Genomic DNA, 17301 nt, shown 5'->3' with positions numbered 1-17301 from the left:
TGATTTTATAATTCAGAGATAAAATTATGTCAAAATATGTCGATAGAAAATATGTGGGACATATTTTATGCCGGCAGAAAATGTGTCTGAAAATATGTCGACAGATCTGCCAGACATATTATGTCGTAACAACCCTGTCAAAAAGATTTATTCGCCGATGGCATAGAAGTAAAATTTCCAACTTTTAACATTTGTTTTGAATAATAAAACTACAAAATTTATTCTACTTAATTTATTAGTTTAATAAAAGAATTAGAATTTTGTTTAAATTTTGCAAATAATAAAATGAAACTGGATGTCAAATATTTAGCATTTGTTTCTATTTAATATTTAATTGCTTTAAAGAAAACGAGCACTTATTTTTCATTACATCAGCTGGCGGGAGGCAAATATTTCTGCCTCCAACTTGGTGGCCGCAGCCAGTTGGTAGGCAGATGCCATTGGAGGCGGCCTCAAAATGATTCTGCCTCCGCAATTTTTTCTGGAGACGACCATCAATGGCTTCTGCTTCCCTAATAGCGTCGGCCTCCAAAACATTTTGCCTCTAAAATATAACTCTGGCTGCAGCCGCCAATAGAAGGGCAGAAGCATCTGGAGGCGGAAGAAAGAAAGTTTTGCCGCTAAAAATTGAATGGAAGGCCGCCGCAATCAGCTTCCGCCTTCCTAATAAATCGGCTTTTTGGCAGAGAGTTACTTTGCCGCTGAGCGGCATTATCAACTCTGGTTGTACTTCAATAAAAAACTACCTTTGCATTTAGTTTGGACAATATTTTCATTATACTAAAAAAGCAGTGCAATTGTCTCATACCAAGGTTGCAAATCAAATAAGTTTTATCACCACACCTTTATAATATTTATACCCAGGACCTTCTCAAAACCATTAAAAATGAAAGTAATGTAGCGTATGCTGATGATATTATATTTTTAAGCTCAACTTTATCTGGTCTGGAAAAATTAATAAAATCTTGTAATGTATACTGCAGTTTAAATTGCATGAAACTAAACCCTGATAAAACAGAGTTCCTCCTGACAGGTTAAAGACATGTACAAAGCTGTACAATATGTACTATCTCACGATGTAATCAAATAAATTTACACAATAGGCTAAAACACTTGGGGTTTACATAGGATACAGAGCACATTTGCTCTACTTGATCAGGTAAATATTGCTGAAAAAATATCTTACTTTCAGGCAGGTGTCCAAACTCTTGTTCAATCTGGAATTTGCTTTGGTCATCCAAAATCTATTGCACAATTATATCAAACCTTGGTAGTACCAACATTAACTTGCGGTCTGGAACTTAGTAAAACCAATGATGTAACAATGCAAAACCTAGACAGAATGGAAGGAGCGAATTAAAATTGCATTTCAACCTTTTAAAAATTGAAAAAATAATTTACATTTGTAATTTAAAATTCAAAATGCATTCACCAGAATAAACTGAACTTATCTATTTGTCTTTTGGATAACAAATTGACGAATGATATTATTGAATCTCTTAACAATCCACGGTTAAACAATCTTTTGTAGATGATGTCCAGCAGGTGTGCCATATTAGTTGACTAAGTTTTGAAAAGTTAAGTAATGAAAAAAATAGAATACGTTTTGTGGTGGTGGATAAAATCCCAGAAGATATTGAGAAAAAATTGAAATACTTAAATATTAGATTGGTGGAACGTAAAAAATAGCGAAACAAATTCAAGCAAACTCTAGAAAAAAACATTCTAAAATGATTTCTATGCTTCCTTTCAAACTTTAAACAATTTTTTACTTTTACCTTGTATTTAAAGTACAATATTTACAATAGGTGGTTAGGACAACTTTATAAACACAACCAATCATTTAACCATAAATTCATTCAACAATTTTACAGTTAACCTATTTAACGCAAGAAGTCTTGCCAATAAACTTAACGATTTTTTTTATAGGTTGATTCAAACAATTCTGCCTTAGTTTGAGTTTGTGAAACTTTTTTCAATAATAAACTCTTAAACTTCATGGTCTGTTTAAAAAATTATTGTATTTATCGTAAAGACCGGAAAAAATTAGCAGTGGTGTAGCTATTTACTGCAGAAATGAAGTTAAATCTGCCGTAGTAAGTATTACTCAAACTGATACAGATATTGATATCATTCGCGTTGATTTAATTTTCGGGTCTAGTAAACTCCGCTGTTACCGTCCACCATCCTATTCTCTTAATGATTATATCTATCTTGAATCAATGACATCAATAATTAACAATCTTTGTGATTCTGTTCCTCAATTTGTCATTGTTGGAGATTTCAATTTAACGAAAATTGATTACGTTAACTATGTTTCTTCAAATGAAAAATATCATAATTATTATTTAACTTTAGTAAACAGTCTTGGAATGCACCAATATGTAATGAAGCCCACTCAATAAAATAATATTCTTTTTCTTTCAAATATCATTTCCCTCTAAAGAAATATTTCTGTTGAGTGTCCATTTAGTACAACCTAGTGGGCATGCGTTGTCCGGGAAACGTCCATCGGACGTCTTATGGACGACCTCCAGACGACGCGTGCTTACTGGAAAGTGACCATAACTAAGTCCTTTTTCATAAAAACACCTTATCTATAAATATTATCAATCTAAAACAAACTCTGAATCTTTTTACAATTTCAAAAATAGAGATTATTATAAATTAGTATATATAAATTAGTTTTATTTCTCATTTATCAAAAATAAGTAGGGTCTGCAATTTTTCTTTTGTTTTTACAACTGAAAAGTATTGGAACATCTTTCTGATCATCTTCGTAAAGGTATTAATTGTTTTGTTCCAATCAGAACAACATACCATAAGAAAAAAAGTTGTTCTCATCCAAATTATATTTATAAAAAGCGAACTCGCAAACTATTTTTATGGAAAAGATGGCTCATCACTGATGGCTGATCACTGATGGCTATTCATCCTGCACAAATTATTATTATTTTTTTAACACTAGTCAAAAAAAAACTCTATTAAATTTTTTAGTTACGTAAATAGAAATCTATACAATCCCAATAAAATATATCCTCTAAAAACCAATAGCAACTTTACTTCTAGCAATGTTGAAATTGTTGAAATGTGTAACAAACACTTTGGAAGTGTTTTTACGGTAAATGACGGAAATTTGCCTAAAACAAATATTTTTATTAATAAATATATTAAGATGGATTTTGTAGACTTTTCAGCAAAGATAGTTTATTAAAAACTAAAAAATTGGTATACCAAATATACTTTTAAAACAGTTAGCCCATTTATGTATTCCGCTTTCGTATATATTTGAATCAAGTTTTACGTCAAGTTTTTTACCCAAACAGTGGCTTCAAGCATTCGGTTTCTCCTATTTTTATAAAAAGGATTCGCTTCAGATGCTACCAATAATAGACCTATCTCCCTCACTTGTACTAGCTGTCGTGTCATGGAAAGCATTGTTAGTTCAAGTATTACTGATTATCTTGATATAAATAATACAATAACATATAATCAACACGGCTTTTTATCTACATAAAAAGCCGTGTGTCAAAAAATCTACATGCACAAATCTTCTAGAGTCAACTAATGACTAGAATAAAGCTTTAGATAGCAATTTAATTACTGACGTGGTGCACGTAGTCTACAAAAACATCTGACTCTGTATCTCATCAATACTTTTTTTTTTTCAAAAAACTTGCAATGTACGGTATAATAGATAACCTCCTTCATTGGATATCAGCATTTCTTTCCAATCGATATTAAAAAGGATTCTAGTTGGAAATTCACTATCCAATCCAACCACCATCCTTAGAGGAGTTCCACAGTGTAGCCTTTTGGGTCCAACGTTCTTATTGTTATATATTAATGATCTACCCTCTTAGTAAAAAACCTAAATAGCTCTCTAATGTTATCTGCTTACAATATCAAGCTATATAGTTCATTTAAGGATGCCAATTACAGTCACGATTGCCATTGTCATTTATAAAGTTTTAGGGTCAAAAAATGGCAGTTTAAAGTAGCCAATAATAAGTGTTTTTCTCATAGAATAGCACCTACTTCGTTTTGTAAAGGTTTAATTTACAACTATCAAATTAAGAGATTATAGTTAAACCTGGTCTAAAAAACCCAAAAGATATTGGTGTGATCATGGATTATTACTTAAAGTACAATAATCATATTTTGAATATAGTCCGTGCATCATTTGAGGATGTTTAATCGTCAAAAAGTGTTTTAAAAATTGTGATTCACGCGTTATCGCAAAAACCTACACTACCTACATAAGACCAATTTCAGAGTATTGCTCTCCAGTTTGGTCGCCAAACCGCACTGAAATGAACAAAGCAGTAAAAAAGATGTAAAGACGTTTTACCAAGAGAGTAGCTAACTTAAATAACTTTTCATATTTTAATAGACTAGTTTGCCTAAATAAATAAATTTTCTTTTAAATAAACAACTATAATTACATTCGAGGTCACAAACTCAAATTACTCAAACTAAAGTGTTAACCAGTTGTTGTGGTCTTGTTCTAATAAATTTTAATCTAATCTAACAAGTTGTCTGATTTAAACAAAATATATATTTTTTAATTATTTTTTATACATTTTTTGTTTACAACTACAAAGTATTTATAAGTAACCAATCACAGATTGGCGGTAAAGATATACAAATATAAATATCATAAACATAAAGTCCAAAATATACGAAGTAAATAAAAATATAATTGCATAAAACTGCGAGACATGATCAAAATAAATATTAAATACAACAATATAATAATGTGAACGTAAAAAATAATCCGAGAAATATATCACTATATTCTTCCAAATTAAAATAAGGATGGCATCCCTGGATCCCAAAATCCCGGGATTCTATACAAATTGTTCATCCCAAAATCATGGGATTAGTCTCTCAAATTCCCGGGGATTTTGGGTCGTAAAAAAAGTACTTCAATACGTCGTTTTTTAAAACTTCGTACAACCTGGCGTTCTAATTTTTGGTTACACCTTCTCAAAAAAAAAATTACAACGCGTCGCGTCGACATTAGCCATTGAGTATTCGCCAACACCCATTACTTTGCATATCTCAATGTTGAAATGCAGGAGCCATAATATGTGAACATTCCACTGATCTGTCAATGTCAGCTTAGAGAGTGATGCTGTCCGACTCATTTTTAAATATGCTAATAATTTTACTATCGTAAGCACACAGTTTCATATGATAAGGGATACTTTCCGGCAGATTATTAATGAAGGTTCGAAGCGCAACGGGTCTAAGACCGAGTCTTGACATGGGAAGCTGTCAGAAGGCACGCCACTAGTATCAGCTTGCCATTTCATTTAGATGTGATACTGTTGATGACTAATTGTTAACTTAGTTGCGTAACCATGCTGAGATCCAGTCATAGAGCGCGCTTTGAATACCGTAAGCTCTAAATTTGTGAAGAAGGCGTTTATGCGGTACTTTGTCAAACTACTTCGCAAAGTCTGTGTATATGACGTCTACTGCGTGGGTGCGATGAATTGCTTCCGTCATGATGTCCCAAGTTTCTAACAGTTTCTTGTGTTCTAGACACTCTGTTTGCTTCGTACATGTGCATGTAAGCGTTTAAGGTTGCTTTCAGACTCCCTGGCAAGTTTCTCTTTGTAGCTGTGCCCGGCAGATTTTATTATTTTAGTAACGTTTCTGCATAGATTCTTTGAGTAATTTATGCGTATTGACTTGCATTAATAGAATGGCCCAGTTTAGTCTTGACCGCTCTAATAAGATCTGGTGTAACCTATAGCTCCCGTTAAGATCTGGTGTAACCTATATACTCCTTCTAAGTGAAGGGAGTAGTTGTTGATGGGATGTATAGTTTGATGGTTTCATTATATTTATTCGTTTACTAGGAGCTGGTTGTTATCATTTGCAATTAAACCAGTGAATTCTTTTTCCCAATCAACAGCTGCGAATTAAAACTGTGCATCATAAAATGTAAATATAGGCTTTGGTATTGTGACTGTTTGGTTTTTAGCTGTTTATTCTCTTTGCAATGTTCTCTTTTTATTCTCTCTCTTTCTGTATTTTATCGAAAATACAAACTAAAAACATTATTGCTGATCTGCAAAATATGTACGATTAAACATAAAAAAAAAATGTATATATAGCATAATATTAAAACTAAAATATTATTAAGATTAAATAAACTTTTAGCGCTTACTGATGGCAAGATCAAACATTTTTAATAAAAGGTTACTTTAATTTTCATTTGAGTTTTTTAATTCATTTTATTTCCAAATATGTGCGTGATTTTAGTTGCATTTTTTTAACGATTTAATATAATTCCAAACGTGTGCGTGACCTACAAAAGTTTTTTTAACATCGGTTTAATTAATGAAGTTCTCAAAAGTATATCTCCATGGCCAGGTTACTTTATAAAAAAATTTCAGAAGTTTTTGAACCAAATACAAGTACCCAAAATAAAAACATTATGGTAAACCTGATAAAGTTTTTAAACTCAGCAGATATAACAACAGGAGCAGACTTGAGTAGTGATAGTTCTTTTCAATTCAACCAGGCTATTTCAAGCCACAAATGTGATAATAATGTCAAAAAAATTAATGAACAATTGAATGAAGTATTGGAAAAAGATTGGCAGCAATACGAATACACCATATACTGGTAGAAAGTATAAATTTTAAAATTCAAGATGTGGTCACTTTGAAAAAATATGATTATATACTATCTACACAGCTAGTATGTGTGGAGTATAAACGAGCATTCTCAGCCGCCGGGTTTTTATGTTCAAAAAATCGAATTCGATAAAGCGATAAAATGATTGACGCTTCGATTTTTTAGGGTAGTACTTCAAAAATAAATATACCTATGTACTTTAATGCATGTTTATATTATTTTTCAATCCCAAAATCCCAGGGTTGAAACTTTTGGACTTTTACCATCCCTAAATTATAATAAAAAATGCAATAAATAAGAGTCTGCTAATTTTTGGAGGTGTGATAAGATGTTTCACCATATATTTATTTAACATATTTCAAAATAATATTTGTCTATAAATATGATAAAAACAAAAATTTTTATAAAATTTATTAAAAAAATTTCTTGTTTGTAGTTATAGAAAGCTCGCAGAAGATTGAAGCCAGTCTTGTCATCAAGTACCTTTTTTTAAACGTGTAATACACATAAAAAATCAATTGCATATGCATGTGTTACATATATACCTTACTATTAATATGATAATTTTTTTTTAGTAGCTTCCTGTTAAAAGTTAAGTTACTTTTTTTTTATTAAGGGTGTTTTTTATTATTTTTATTTATAAATTTTTAATTAGAATTTAAAAAAACTCCTTACAGTTATTTAATTTGAAAATTGTAAATTTTAGCTTTGTTTTCAGAGAGTGTTCGTTGTTTAAACTTGTTAGTGATTCGTTTCTGGAAATTATTTTGTTAAATAAATAGGGGCCACAATACGTAACTGAAAATTTAAAGAACCTTGTTTTTCCAAACGGTATCATAAAGTTGCCTGTTGCTCTTGTAACGTGTTTATTTATATTGTTTTTAAAAAAGTGAGCACCCGTAGCGCAGTAGTTAGTGCGCTTGTCTCAGAAGAAATCCGTAGTTCAACTCTACCTCTGAGCAAGTTTAACAACATGGGTAAAAAAGGAGGCGTGAACTTCCTTTCAAATGCTCTTCTGTCATGCTCTGTGATAAGACTGTAAGGACTTCTTAGAGCACCTAAAATAAAAAAAATTGTTCTTCAAAATGCTCTGGAACCAGGCTTAGTTTCTTATTAAACATGAAAAGTATATTGTGATAAATATTTATTTGAAATATATTTGTGCATTCATTTTGTTCCAGTAAGGGTTGAACATGACTTAATTTGTTTTTGTTGTACGCTAATCTTGAAGCGCATTTTTGACGTAAGTAAAGTGGTCCTAATTTAGATTTATGGGTACTGCCCCATGCTATATTAGCATACATAAGATAGCTATGTATGAATGAAAAGTAAACAAGTTTTACACTTTTTTGTGACAAAAATGGTCTTGCCTTTTAAATTAAACCTATGTTCTTTGATATTTTTGTGTTTATGTAATATGTGCAGAGTTTCCAGAAAATGTGTTCATCTATTAGAACCCCTGAAAACTTTGTATTCAAAGGTCTTTCGATGGTCAAATTTTCTATGTTAATTGTTGGTAGATTCAGGAATATTTTTTTATTTGTTAATTTTTCTATATTGAGTTTATTTGATTTAAACCATATACTAATTTTTTTTAGTTTAACATTTGTTTTTTTAAATAGGTCTTCCATTGTCAATGATCATTAAAATAAGTTGCATCATCAGCAGACATTATGGTTTTAAAGATATTAGAGGCATTTGGAAGATCTTTTATATAAATTTGAAACAAAAGAAGAGCAATAATGGAACCTTGGGGTACACCACATATTGTTTTTAGTAAATTTGAGTTGCTTTTTCTATCTATAATAACACACTGTTGTCTGTTATTAAGGTACTTTTTAAACTATTTTAAAGCTTGATTTTTTATACCATAGTTTTCTCATTTTTTTTAGTAAAATCTCATGGTTGACAGTGTCAAATGCCTTTGACAAATCAATAAAGATCCATAATGTGAATTTTTTTTTAACGATTCACTTAAATTTCCTTTGTCGCTTTTGGAAACCATATTGACCTTTACTAATAATTTTGTTTGTTTTTAAGTATTTATTTTATTTACTGTAGATTACTCGTACGAGAAGTTTTGAAGAAAAGAAAGGATTGAGTTTGGCCTATAATTGTTTAAAGAATAGGTTTCTCCAGATTTATAGATTAGTACAACTTTTGAGATTTTTAGTTTATCAGGTACAATTCCTGTTGTAACAGATAAATAAAGTATTTAGTAAATTAGATTAAGTATCTCCTCAAAAACATTTGACGCTACTTTGCAAGAGATGTCGTTGATCCCGGGGGACTTGAATCCAAGTGATTTCATAGCTGTTTCAAGCTCGTCTTGATTTAGTTGATTGAATATTAAGAAGCTGTGTAAGCCTGTTAAGTAACTTTTAAATGTTTTAATTGGGCATTAAATTTTTGATGCAAGATCAGCATTAATGTTGGCAAAGTAGTTGTTAAATTCGAAGGAAATATCTCGCTTTTTGTTAGATTCACGTTTATTAACTATTACTCTAGAAGACATTTTGTTAGAATTAGATTTACCTTTACCAATTATTTCTTTCATAATGTCCCATGTCTTTTTCAAGTCTTCAATAAATTTTTGTAAAATACTTAAATTTTTAAATTTAAGCATTTTACATAGAGTTTTTGTTTTTGTTTTGAGGATTTCCTTAAACAATATTAAAACATTTTGGTTGAGGCAGGCACAACATGTTTTCCAAATTAGAATAGAAACACACAAAAACGCCTCCACTATCCCTCTGGTTTAGGAAAATTAGCTTTTGAAAAGTTTTCTTTTACATTAAGTGCAATTATAGTTTACAGTTGATTTCAAGTTTCATTAAAATATATATTAGCGTTCAAAAGATACGGCTATACAATCCTTTCATTGATGATTTAATGAATTTGATCATTGATCATTTAATGAATCCTTTCATTTTTTGAATGTTTTACATTTAAAAAAAAAAGATAACAAAAAAAAAATAAATAAAAATAAAATAAAACAAAAAAAAAAAGGTTTTTTTTTAATTGTTTTCAACGGTTTCTAGCATAAATAAGATGTTCATTTTTAGAGATTTACTTTATAAATCTCTAAAAATGAACAACGAGTCATTGAACTATTTGTGTTTTTTTTTTCGATTTAAGGAGAAGTTTTTAGGTTTTTCGCAACTTTAGAATATTTTTGTATATATAGAATTTGTTAAAGAATTGTACATTTAAACATTTAAAGTTAGGACAAAGTCGCCCCAGAATTGAGTCATCGCATTAGGAGCTGTTTGATAGTTATCTTCGCTACCACCATTTTTATGCCGGAGATAAAAATTATTAAACAAACTTTATTTCCGATTCTACCGGCATTATTCCTATAAGATCAACATGGCTTTGTCAACAGTTAGGGCAGCAAACATGAGAAACTTGAATTTTGTAAGACTTTCAAATTTATTACATTTATTCAACAACGCAACGTTTTTGATATAACTCAAATTTTCCACCATAAATTGACTGATTAACATAGCATCTTGTAAAGTAGCACTATTTATCTTAAGCTTACCTTAAGGTAATGCAGCTATTAATACAAAAATTGAAAAGTATAACACTTTTTAAAATTATGGAGATTAATGCAGATTTACTATGTTACCTTTTTTTTTTTTTTACAAAGTTCAAGCAAATGGTTTTGTTTTTATATTAGCATCCAATCAGAATTCATGTTTTACCAAATATAATATAACAATTATAAAAAATGGTAAAAGCGTTATTGATTTTAATGCTCTTATTAAATAGCCTTAATTGTGAATCACAATAATTTATTTAAAAAATTATGACTTAGTTAAAAATAAAATTTTATTTTTCAAAGATTAGCAGGTCTAATTGCTACCATAGTTTCGTCTTGTTTTTAATTTGGTTAATTGTAAATAATTTTTTGCTCATTAATAATGGGGCGCTAATTTACTTTTCTACCCCCTATTTTTAATAATAATTAATGAATTTTATGCTTATCAAGATTCATATAAAAACATAGAACTGAAAAGTAAAACAAAATTATCTAATTAGATAATGAAGCGTTAAAAAAATACTCCGAAAACACAAATAATTGCCATATTTTTTAAAACACAACTTTAATTTGTAATTATGTAGTAACATGATAAAACTACAAATCAAAATTAGTCTAGTTTTTGTTTATAATTCAATGTTTCTGATCAAACATTGAAATATAAACATTTATAACTCAATTCAACTTGTTTTGTATTTCTGTTTTATTAACTTGAAGTTTATTACCTTAAAAAATTCTAATTGCAAATATGTTTTGTTTAAAAAAAAATAGGGAAAGAGAAAGAGTTAAAGGGATCCCAAACCTCGAAGGCATGTTGTGTTCACATTAAAGAGAATGATAAAAAAAAAATGTTTAGGCTAAATTTTTTTGATTAAAATAAGGCTAAATTTTTTTGATTGCACACCTAGAAAAACCAATTTTTTTATTCTAGTTGAAGCTCGACTTCTCTGTTTTGTTGTAGGCTAAAAAGTCAGGATAATATACGCCACTATCTACAGGCTTGATAATTTATTCAAGCGCGTTTTATTCCTAAGAGTTTATGTTTTTTTTTTCCTTTGTTAATTCACCTCCCCAAGGCCGAGAAGGCCACTACAGATGAGTAGGCTACTTAATTGTGGTTACAACCCTCTCTCAACTCTATAACTCCGAAACACGAACTTTGACGAACAAGGCCGCTACGTGGAGAAACAAGCTGAGCGTGGTACTACCAGGGACATAGCTTCATTGATTTTTTGTTTTGAAGACTTTTTTAATCAACAAAATTTAGTGCAAATGTTTTTTTTATCATTCTCAAAAATTCGAACACAACATGTCTCGGAGGTGCATATTCTTCCTTTTTAAGTTAGTCCATATATGTGCAAAAAATCATAAAGTACAATATGCAAGCCTTCTCGGAAAGTGTGTGCGGTCACAGGACTTGCTGGTCTGCAAATAAAGTAATTTTTTTAGACAAACTGACCATGGCAGTTGGCATCTTTTAACTTATAAGGCATTTCAATGGTTTGCAGCGAAAAGCTAAACTTTTCTACTAAGAAAAAAACAATCCTAAAAATTTGAAAAAAGTATCAAGTTAAATTAAATAAACTAGAAAACTTAATGGATAAAAAAAAAAAAAAATTTTTTTTTTTATAAAAGTTTTATACAACTTTTGTATTCTTTTTTTTAGAGTTATTGAAAAAAACAAATTTTAATAAAATGATTCAAAAATATGAATCATTTTATTAAAATTTGAATTATTTTAGATTTTAGTGAACAGAAAATAATGTTTTTTAACTAAAAACAAAAAATAGGATATTTAACAAGATTTTTCAAATATAATTTTTTTTATTAATGTTTTTTTATAAAATGATTCATATTTTTGAAATTTTTATATAATTTCGCTTCATTTGAGACCCAACATGACATACTTTTAAAACTTTTTTTTTTAATAATATTAGGGACCTATTTAATGTTCGAGGGTCGGTAGCAACCCCTTAAAATATTTTATATTCAAAAATTTTTCAAATCCAGCATTTTTTCATTATACACAACATATTCAGGGGGTGCCAGCAGTCATTTTCAAAAAAAGTTGTTTTTAGAACCACCCTATTATATATATATATATATATATATATATATATATATATATACATATATATATATATATACATATATATATATATATATACATATATATATATATATACATATATATATATATATATATACATATATATATATACATATATATATATATACATATATATATATATATATATATATATATATATATATATACATATATATATATATATATATATATACATATATATATATAAATAGACATATATATATATATATATATATATATATATTTATAAATTAGTAAAAAATACTTATCTAACTTTTTTCTTCAACTTGAAGTTTCACCATTGCTGGATATATATATATACATATATATATATATATATATATATATATATATATATATATATATATATATATATATATATATATATATATATATATATATACATATATATATATATATATATATATATATATATATATATTTACAAATATATATATATAAATATATAAATAAATATATATATATATATATTTACAAATATATATATATATAAATATATAAATATATATAAATAAATATGTGTATATATATATATATATATATATATATATATATTTACAAATATATAAGTATATATACAAATATATATATATCAGGGACGTGGTGGCACCTGAAAAGCAGGTACGAATTTCCAGAAGAAGGGCCTGGTGAAGTACTTTTAACGAGAGACAAATACGCGATCAAGGAAAATTATATTTTTACTAAAAAAAGTTTTTAATGGATACAAAGTATTGCGTAACTCATTTGGATCAGCATAGTTTTTTAGTACGTCTGAATGTGTCAAATTCCACATTTTCTCATGTTCCATTGACAAGAGAATACAATCTCCAACATGCTCTAATGTCAACCGATTTGCTGGACGAGTTTTAACAAGTTTCAGTTTGCTGAAAATTCTCTCACACTCTGCTAAATTTTTGGAATTGTACTGAATATCTTGTATAGAACTGCAACAGAGCATCTAACAACTGCAAATACAGCATCTAACCAGAGTTGTTACGACATAATATGTCTGGCAGATCTGTTGACATATTTTCAGACATATTTTCTGCCGACATAAAATATGTCCCACATATTTTCGATTGATATATTTTGACATATTTTTATGTTTGAATTATTTTCTGCTGACATAAAACATGTCAGACATATTTTCTATTGACATATTTTGACATAATTTTATGTCTGAATTATTTTCTGCTGACATAAAATATGTCAGACATATTTTCTGTCGACATATTTTGACATATTTTTATGTCTGAATTATTTTCTGCTGACATAAAATATGTCTGACATATTTTCTGTCGACATAGTTTGACATAATTTCATGTCTGAATTATTTTCTGCTGACATAAAATATGTCAGACATATTTTCTGTTGACATATTTTGACATATTTTTATGTCTGAATTATTTTCTGCTGACATAAAATTTGTCAGACATATTTTCTGTCGACATATTTTGACATATTTTTATGTCTGAATTATTTTCTGCTGACATAAAATATGTAAGACATATTTTCTATCGACATATTTTGACATATTTTTATGTCTGAATTATTTTCTGCTGACATAAAATATGTAAGATATATTTTCTATCGACATATTTTGACATAATTTTATATCTGAATTATTTGCTGTTTGATATTCTTCAAGAAAAAATCAATCTAACAATTTTATTGCGCATTTCAACTTAATTTACAGAGTTAAGTAAAAATAGTTTAACAAATTTGTTGCTTTTTTGCAATCAATTATAATTGAAGGTCAACAAAAAAAAATTTTTTTTATGGTGCCTTGCAAACAATTTGTTTTTTGGATTGCATTTCACATTTTGATTTCAAATATGCAACTCATTTTTTACCATCACGTCAAGTTGTAAAGATATTTGGGTTCAGATGATCTGAACCCAATATTAAATATTAAAGATCTGAATCAGATCTTTAATATTTGGGATAAAGTCCCTAATATTGTCAAAAAAAAAGTTGTTCAAAAGTATGTCAACTTGGGTCTCAAAAAAAGGGTATTTTATAAGATGGTATAGAGATTTTAGAAAACATAAAAATTTTTCCTAAAAATTTTTTGGCAAAAAATTATTTTAAAAAATGCTAAAGACTCTTAAAAAAATGTCAACAAAATGTTTTTCAGCAATAATACAAAAAATGCTTATTTTTATTACAAACGAATAACATCTTTAAAATCTCTATGAAAATACGCTTCTTTTGAGACTCAGGTTGACATACTTTTGAACAACTTTTTTTTCGACTATATTAGGGACTTTACCCCAAATTCTAAAGATTTGAACCCAAATATCTTTACAACTTGACGTGATGGTAAAAAATGAGTTGCATATTTGAAATCAAAATAAGAAATCCTACATATAAAAACAAATTGTTTTCTTGGCACCAGAAAAAAATTTTGTTTTTGTTGACCTGTGTTATGCATCATAAAACTTTTATTTTAAATCCTATAAGCAAATTTCTTTTGTTTCATAAAAGTCTTTTTCTGCCCTTTTTAGCGATGTATCATTTGATAGTATTGACAAAGTATTTTTAGCGATGTATCATTTGAGAGTATCGACTAGTATTGATGCATTATTTGATAGTATTTGATAGTATTTGATAGTATTGATTAGTATGGATTAGTATTGGCGATTTCCCTTATTAAAATGTAAAAACCATCTCAAGCTGAGTTTTTATTACTAAAAATGGTTTTTATTAATATGACTAAGCTTAAAATTATTCTCTTGATTAAAATAATATTAAAAAAAAAAAAACATTTTTAGTTATTTTTAACTAATAGTTGATTCATTCAATAAATTATTCTCCATTTTTGACTTTAAATCGTAAGGAAAACGAAAAAAATAATTATTCCAATATATATTTCACTCAAAACATTTTATGCAAGTTTATGGCAGTTAATTATGCTGTTATAATGCAATTGTCAATAAATTTTATTGTTAAATAAATCATAACTATTATAACTAAAAGTATATTATTCGTAATTAGTTATAAATTTTTACCGGTTAGTCTTCTTAATATGAATTTAATGAGCTGAATATATCTTTTGTGAAATATTTCAAATTCTTCAGCTTAAATGAATTTAATTTGGCACGAATTTTTTAAAATTCTGTGAACCGTTTTTTTCATAGAATCTTTTGAATTCAATTTTTCATAATGAAATCTTTTTCAGGATCAACTAATAATTAAAAATAACTGAAAAAGTTTTTTTTTATTATTATTATTTTAATCAAAGAAATAATTTTAAGTTTAGTCATACTAATAAAAACCACTTTCAGTAATAAAAACTCAGCTTGAGATTTTATATTCTAATAAGGGAAAGCGCCAAAACTAATTAATACTAATCAATACTATCAAATAATATCAAATGATGCCTCGATACCAGTCAATATTAGTCAATACTATCAAATGTCAATATTAGTCAATACTATCAATGTCAATATTAGTCATAGTCAATAAATAAGTCGTAATCAATAAATAAGTCAATAAATGCCAATATTAGTCAATACTATCAAATGATACATCGCTAAAAAGGGCACAAAAAGACCTTTATGAAACAACTGATGTTTGCTTATAGGGTTTAAAGTAAAAGTTTTATGAACATAATTGATTGCAAAAAAGCAACAAATTTGTTAAACTATTTTCACTTAACTCTGTAAATTAAGTTGAAATGCGCAATAAATTTGTTAGATTGATTTTTTCTTCAAGAATAAAAAATATGTCTGACATATTTTATGTCAGCAGAAAATAATTCAGACATAAAAATATGTCAACAGAAAATATGTCTGACATATTTTATGTCAGCAGAAAATAATTCAGACATAAAATTATGTCAAAATATGTCGACAGAAAATGTCTGACATATTTTATGTCAGCAGAAAATAATTCAGACATAAAAATATGTCAAAATATGTCGACTGAAAATATGTCTGACATAATGTCAGCAGAAAATAATTCAGACATAAAAATATGTCAAAATATGTCAACAGAAAATATGTCTGACATATTTTATGTCAACAGAAAATAATTCAGACATAAAATTATGTCAAAATATGTCGACAGAAAATATGTCTGACATATTTTATGTCAGCAGAAAATAATTCAGACATAAAAATATGTCAAAATATGTCGACAGAAAATATGTCTGACATATTTTATGTCAGCAGAAAATAATTCAGACATAAAAATATGTCAAAATATGTCAACAGAAAATATGTCTGACATATTTTATGTCAGCAGAAAATAATTCAGACATAAAATTATGTCAAAATATGTCGACAGAAAATATGTCTGACATATTTTATGTCAGCAGAAAATAATTCAGACATAAAATTATGTCAAAATATGTCGACAGAATATATGTCTGACATATTTTATGTCAGCAGAAAATAATTCAGACATAAAAATATGTCAAAATATGTCAACAGAAAATGTCTGACATATTTTATGTCAGCAGAAAATAATTCAGACATAAAAATATGTCAAAATATGTCGACAGAAAATATGTCTGACATATTTTATGTCAGCAGAAAATAATTCAGACATAAAATTATGTCAAAATATGTCGATGGAAAATATGTCTGACATATTTTATGTCAGCATAAAATATTTCAAACATAAAAATATGTCAAAATATGTCAATGGAAAATATGTCTGACATATTTTATGTCAGCAGAAAATAATTCAGACATAATATTATGTCAAAATATGTCAATAGAAAATATGTGGGACATATTTTATGTCGGCAGAAAATATGTCTCAGACATATTTGACAGATAACAACCCTGCATCTAACATAATCTTCAGCATAAAATCGTAAATGGTGAGGAAAGAAGGCAAATTTTTGTTATCCTTCTCAGCAGCCTTTCTTGTTATCACCACAAAATCAATCATTTCAGTAGCGAATTTATTTAAACTGATACCAATTTTGAATTTTTTAAGCACTGATTGAATTTTTTCTTGT

At 27.8% G+C, this 17301-nt stretch overlaps 1 protein-coding gene across 1 annotated transcript in view; it reads left to right on the top strand.

Moving 5' to 3' along the window:
- The first annotated feature begins 9906 nt into the window (after positions 1-9906).
- LOC100214855 (ATP synthase subunit O, mitochondrial) overlaps positions 9907-17301 on the top strand; it is a 29043-nt gene continuing 21648 nt past the window's right edge. The window contains exon 1 of the mRNA XM_065794098.1: positions 9907-10071. Coding sequence (XP_065650170.1) covers positions 10024-10071 — 48 coding nt within the window. The 5' untranslated portion in view covers positions 9907-10023. The remainder of the gene's footprint in view (positions 10072-17301) is intronic.

Source organism: Hydra vulgaris, chromosome 03, assembly GCF_038396675.1.
Source record: "Hydra vulgaris chromosome 03, alternate assembly HydraT2T_AEP".
NCBI lineage: Eukaryota > Metazoa > Cnidaria > Hydrozoa > Anthoathecata > Hydridae > Hydra > Hydra vulgaris.
Note: the sequence above shows the minus strand (reverse complement) of the source record. Positions and strands in the feature narration are given on the sequence as shown.